General features: G+C 43.0%; 1 protein-coding gene across 1 annotated transcript in view; it reads right to left on the bottom strand.

The window, feature by feature from the left end:
* ENTREP1 (endosomal transmembrane epsin interactor 1) overlaps positions 1 to 6775 on the bottom strand; it is a 168156-nt gene that overhangs the window by 35673 nt on the left and 125708 nt on the right. Inside the window, exon 4 of the mRNA XM_006152513.2 lies at positions 2274 to 2384. Within this exon, the coding sequence (XP_006152575.1) occupies positions 2274 to 2384 (111 nt within the window). The remainder of the gene's footprint in view (positions 1 to 2273; positions 2385 to 6775) is intronic.

The following is a 6775-nucleotide window of genomic DNA, read 5'->3' as shown; positions in this document are numbered from 1 at the left end:
ATAAATTTTAAGCCACCGGGTCCGGGGCACGAACCGCGTTCAACTATGTGGGAGTCCAGCGACATAGCCATTACATTAACTGCTGGTCCTAGGCAAAAACCTCTTAAAAAAATAAATTAAAAAAATAAAAATTAAAAATACCTCATACTATTTAGATGGCCAGTGATGTGAGTAGAAGAGAATTCTGGAGGAGGGAGAGATGGCAATGTTAGAAATAAAAAACAGAGCAGAGACCCGGGCGTGATGTGCAGTTTGGCTCAACTACAGTGTGACTGCTCCAGTGAGGGAGAGGCAGGGTGAGGGGAGTCACAGAGGGCCCTAAAACCCAGCAAGGGCATGTGATTTAATCACGAAAGGTAATCAAGCAACAGAATGACAAAATTAAAGACATGTTCAAGAATTGTCCAAAACACCAACAGGTTTGTAGTGAGTTCTCAATGAGTTTTCCTACTTGGGAAAACCTACATGGTTTCCACTGCAAGGATTTTTTTTTTTAAGAATTACTTTATTTATTTATTTAAAATTTGACCAGAGAGGAGCAGATTGAGAGAGAGAGGGAAAGTGAGAAAGCAAGCTGCCAGGTCCAGGACTCAAACTGCAGTCAGCCGCGTGGGAATCCAGCACCCTTAACCACCACACTGCCTGCCAGCTCCCCACTGCAAGGATTTTATTACAGCTTTCTAGGCAGCCTCCCTCTTTCAGGTCCTGCTGGTTCCTACAGTACGAGACTGCCACGTAACCGAGGTCCGAACAGATGAGATTTACTACAATTTCTGAAGAGTCTGCTTCTTTTGCTCTGTGCCCCAGGGAGACATTTATCACTGGAAAATCATTTTTAAAAGTTTTGAGATGGCCAGCAATTCAATTTCTGAGTATATACCAAAAAATAATTAAGAGCAGGGTCTGAATGAGATATTTGTACACTTAAGTTCATAGCAGCATTATTCACAAAATCCAAAAGGCGGAAACCACCCAAGGGTCTGCTGACGAATAAATGGATTAAAAAAGTTGGACTAGGAACCAGCAGATGGTGTAATGGTTACATTGCTAGACTCCCACATAGACAACTGCGGCTTGAGTCACGGATCCGGAGGCTTCAAACTCATGCCGGGCACATGTGTGTGCATGCGCACAATCCCAAGAGGAGAATGGAGGAGAAGGAATTGTAGCATAGCCACCCCCACTGTGAGGTGTGTGTGTGTGTGTGTGTGTGTGTGTGTGTGTGTGATTTCTCACTTTTTGTCTCTATCCCTAGCGAGTGCATGCTCCCTATAGCAAAAATCTCTCTCAAAAAAAAAAAAAATGGCTAAATACATTGAATGGAATGTGATTCTGCCTTAAAATGAAGGAAATTCTGATACATGTTATCACAGGGATGAACCTTGAGGACGTTATGCTAAGTGAAATAAACCAATTACAAAAAGACCAATATTATGTACTTCTACTTAGATAAAGTACCTAGACTAGTCAAATTCATAGAAATAGAAAGCATTAATTAATAGAAATGGTTTCCAGGGCCTATGGGGAGAGGACGATGGAGAACTATTGTTTAATGTGGCTAGTTTCAGTTTTGTAAGATGAAAAGTTCTGGAGACTTGTGAGTATACTTAACAATGGAACAAGTATACAATGATGTGAGTATACTTAACATTACCGAACTGTACTCTTTATAATGGCTAAAGCAGTAAGTTTTATGTTATGTGCATTTTACCACAATTCAAATAATTTTTTTTTTAATTTCACAAGTGATACAGATCCAAAACCTTTCATCTATAATTCTGAAATCCAAAAAGCTCTGAAAACCAAAGCTGGATTACAGTCTGCTGTCCCAGGCCCCTGGACCTACTATATAATAAATAATAGATGCACCGTACTCATCTTCCAAAATCAGAAAACCTAAATGCGGACACACACCTGGTCCTCAATCTGGTTTCATATAAAGGACGGTTGACCTATATTCTAGTAATATCCTTTCTTCTTTAGATGAGAACAGATTGATCATGGACACATGATCCATCCATTCATTAACTAATGATGCCTTATATTACCATGGGCCTGAGGTCATGCTAGCTGGTCTCTGCTTTGGAAAGAGTAATTGACAACTGAAGTAGAATAATGATCAGGCAGCCCTTTGTTTCATTGACTCACTTCCTTTTACCAAGTTCAGGTTTCAGTTCAGGGCAGTTGCCAGGTGCTGGATGTTACAAGTCGCACCAGAAAGCCCAACAGGACAGGGCCTGCCTGGCTGCATGGCAGTTTTCAGGACTGCTTACCAGATCACACCTGGGCACGCTGGACACAAACTGAGCCCCCTGGCAGCCGAGGATAAAGCCTGCCAGATTCAAGAGGACACAAACCACGGACAGCAGCACAAAGAGGTTCACCTGAAATGGAAGAGAACGGCAGTTAGCAAAAGGCAACAGCAAAATGCAGAGTTTTATCTGAATGAATAAACTCATATTCACTTTCAAGAGGAAACTTTAAAAAAAAAAAAAGGGTCAGAACCTTGTTTTAAAAAATGTAAAATGCCATAGGGTATGTGCACTTGCCAGAGAGAGACACAGAGAGAGAAAGAGAGACTGCCCACCACCATTCCTTCCCTTCCCTTCCCTTCACACCACAATCCCTTCTGCATCTCTCCCTCCTTTCAGAACTTTGGACACACACACACACAAACCTGGCACGTTTTTCAAGCTGCCATCCATGACTCAAACTGCATGGTGGGTCCATGTGGGACCCAGCCTTAACAACTAGGACAGGGACTGGCCCAAATCATGTTTTGAAATTTATTATTTTTTTTTCTTGGTATAGGGCACATGAACTCGCCAGAGAAAGAGAGAGAGAGAAAGTGAAAAATTACCCCTGGGGCAATGTCCACACCACAATCTCTTTTCCATTCTCCTCTCAGAATTTTGGCCATGCACACACACATGCCTGGCATGTTTTTCAAGCCACCAGATCCAGGACTTAAACTGCAGGGTTGGCCATGTGAGATCCAATTACCTTAACCACTATGCCACCATTTGGCCCCCTGAATAATGTTTTTAGTGTATGAACTTTTTTCACATTTAAAAAGTTTTTAAATTGTGCTAAGGACTATCACTGACTCTCAAGGCTTTGCGATAATCTCCAGTAGCTGGGACCAGCAGATGGCGTAATGGCTATGTCACTGGACTCCCATGTAGTTGACCGTGGTTCGAGTCCCAGGCCCAGTGGCTTAAACTCACACTGGGTGTGTGTGCGTGTGTGCCCAACAGCGAGAGGAGAGAATGGAAGAGAAGGGATTGTGGCGCGGCCATCCCCCCTGGGGGATGATTTCTTGCTTTCTGTCTCTCTCTGTTTTTCTGGTGAGCACACGCGCCCTATAGCAAAAAAACCTCTCAAAAAAAAAAAAATCTCCAGTCCCTTTACTTATTTTTTCCTCTTTGTAGATAGTCCTTAACACTCTTATCTCTTAACCATATATTATACTAAACCCTGGCTATTTTCTTCTTGAGTCATTCTTATTTTTCCTGGGTTTTGTGGGACCAACAATAAGTAGAAAACTCTAGAATATAAATGCAACCCTGGAATGTCAAGGAACTCACAGTCATTCATCCCAGAAATCACAGCAAACAAATGAAGTTAGACATGCCTTTTCTAGCTCAGAATAGTTTAGGTACTAAAGGAGGATACGACAATCTTCCATGTACTTTCCCTCCAAAGTTAAAAACTAAAGGAACAGCCAGTGGCATGTTGGTTAAGGTGCCAGATCCCATATGGCCAAATGCATGGCTTGAGTTCCAGACCTGGTTGGCTAAAAAAAAAATTAAAAAATTAAAAAACACCAGGAGCAGGTGCATGTGCCCAAAGTCTCAAGAAGAGAAAGGAGAAGAGGTTGCACTGTGACAATCCCCCTAGGGGGTACTTTCTCACTTTCCCTCTCTTTGTTTCTCTCCAGCAAGTATACATGCCTTATAGTCGATTTTTAAAAACATGAAAATATTACTGCAAGTAATTGAGAATTGACAGACGTCAACCATGAAGTCAGTGTTTACTTACAGTCTCCAAATTAGAGACTATGCAGGCCTTTCAACCTGAGAGCTGTGATAATTATGAAAAACCAAACCTTATGGCAAATATGAAGGCAAATATAAAAGATTAGTGCTGATGATTATCCATGTTAGAACCAAGTACCAATTCAGGCAGCTGATATGTCAGAACTGGCAGGGACATGGGTTCAAAGCTAGTTCGACAACTATTGTTCTTATTCCCAGTCCAGTTTGAAAGCATCTCCCAGACCCATGTTAGGAGTCGGTATTTACTCCCACGAGATGCCAACTTTTCCTGAGGGGACTTCCTTCTTCCTCTCCAAGAGAGACGAATCTGGCTTCTCTCCTTTTATCGGTCACTGGTATGCGTCCTGTCATCAGGTCTTTGGGAAAATGCTGGCAGTGGCTGCTGATGTTACTCTCACCCAGGCTGGATTCCTCAGTATCTACACACTCGACTTGATCAGCACACCACGGGTGTCCTCTCTTGCGCTGTATCACTCATGATTATGCCAAAGTTTTTTGGAACAGGAGAATGGATAAAAGGTAAAGGGCAGAGCATGATCTTTTCCACATGGCAGGTGCCATTCAAAGAAATCTAATATAACCAGAATCTTCACAGCCAACATGCGATCATTGTTACCATAGGGAAGTCTTAGTGTCATATGAGATGCTCTGAGAAGGAAGCATGAGGAGGGTCCCATGTTCACCAGACACCACTAGTCTTCCTAATTAAAAATTAGCAGCATCAGGTAGAGAATAGGTGAGAGTTCATTCCTCTCAACACTGGACTCCACCCATATCTCTTGACTAAACTCTTAAATCTAGTCTATCAAGGGGTCAGCAGGTGGCATGGTGTGGTTAAGGAGTTGGACTCCCACACGGCTGACCGTGGTTCAAGTCCCAGACCTGGTGGCTTAAAAATCATGCCAGGGGTGTATGTGTGCATGTGTGCGCCCCAAATCGCAGGAGAATCGAGAAGACTGAGACATGGCCATCCTCCCTGGAGGATGATTTTACACTTTCCCTCTCACTGTCTTTCTCTTTCTCTCTCTGGTGAGCACACACCCTATGGGGGAAAAAATCTAGTTCATCAAAAAACAGAGTTAACAAAAATCAGTGAGCGGGACTAGCAGATGGCATAATGGCTACATCACTGGACTCCCACACAGTTGCCTGTGGTTTGAGTCTCAGACCCAGTGGTGTAAAACTCATGCTGGGAGCATGTGCACGTGTGCCCAAAATCTCAAGAGGAGAATGGAGGAGAAAGGACTGTGGTGTGGCTATCCCCCTGTGGGATGATTTCTTGCTTTCTGTCTCTGTCTCTCTGGTGAGCACAAGCACCCTATAGCAAAACCTCTAAATCAATGAGCAAGCCAAGGCCTGGGGGAAAATATTTTCATGCATACATTAAACAAAGAACAGGCATCCAGGTTACCCAGAGTATGCTGAGTGACTGCCTGCAAATATGCAACTAACTTCTCTACTTAATATAAGGGGACTTCAAACATTTCCTAGGAAAATGGAATTAAAGTATAAATTTATTTTAGTACCAAAAATATTGAAATCCATGCAAAATCTTTTTTCTTTTTTTTTGGAGAGATTTTTGCTATAAGGTGTGTGTGCTCACCAGAGAGACAGAGAGAGACAGAGACAGAAAGTGAGAAATCACCCCCCCGGGGGGATGGCCACGCTGTAATCCCTTCTCCATTCTCATGTCAGGATCTTGGGCAAACATGCACATGCACCCGGCGTGAATTTAAACCACTGAGTCTGGGGCTCAAACCGTGGTCTACTACATGGGAGTCCAGCGACAAAGCCATTACGCCAACTGCTGGTCCTGCAAAATCTTTTTATAACACACATTCCCATGAATTTTCTGAATACCCCCTTATAATAAAGAGACAAAGATCCCAATTAAAAATTGAGCTAAAAGGGACCAGCAGATGGCGTAATGAAGAATTGGTGAAGATGAGGAACACTTGGACTTCCAGATACTGCTTATATGAGTATAAAACAGTACAGTCACTTTAGAAAACTGTCAGTTTCTTTAAAATTAAATATAAATCTCCTATGCAAAAGAATTCTAAGTAATGTATAGAGACACTCTACCTTCCACTCCCCATTTTTTAAGTGTGGCCTGCACATGGTGACTTCTTCTGAAGAACAGTATGGAAAGAAGACTGGAAGTAACTTTCCAGGGGAGAAACAAACACTACGTCAACCAGGTGGCCACAGTTAACATTGGTGAAAAGTCATGGCAGTAGCAGACGCCCTTAATAAGATGTGATGAAAATGGAGCTTTACTGTTGTGGTCCTCCTCCTCAAAACCCACAATAACCTTAGTCTACTCATAAGAAAAACATCAGACAGTCCCAACTGGGCACATCCTACAAAATGCCTGATGAGTACTACTTAAAACTGTTACAGGTGGGACTCCCACATGCTGACCGTGGTTCAAGTCCCAGACCTGGTGGCTTGAAAATCATGCCAGGTGTGTGTGTGTGTGTGTGTGTGTGTGTGTGTATATATCTCCCAAATCCCAGGAGAATCGAGGAGAGGACTGAGGCATAAACTCACACTGGGTGTGTGTGCGTGTGTGCCCAAGATCCTGAGAGGAAAATGGAGGAGAAGGGGTGGCGGTGTGGCCATCTCCCCCAGGGGGTGATTTCTCTCTGTCTTTCTAGTGAGCACACAAGCCCTATAGCAAACACTCCCCCCCAAAAAAACAAAACAAAACAAAA

The sequence above is a fragment of the Tupaia chinensis genome, unplaced genomic scaffold (assembly GCF_000334495.1).
Source record: "Tupaia chinensis unplaced genomic scaffold, TupChi_1.0 Scaffold000354_1, whole genome shotgun sequence".
NCBI classification, from domain to species: Eukaryota; Metazoa; Chordata; class Mammalia; order Scandentia; family Tupaiidae; genus Tupaia; species Tupaia belangeri.
Note: the sequence above shows the minus strand (reverse complement) of the source record. Positions and strands in the feature narration are given on the sequence as shown.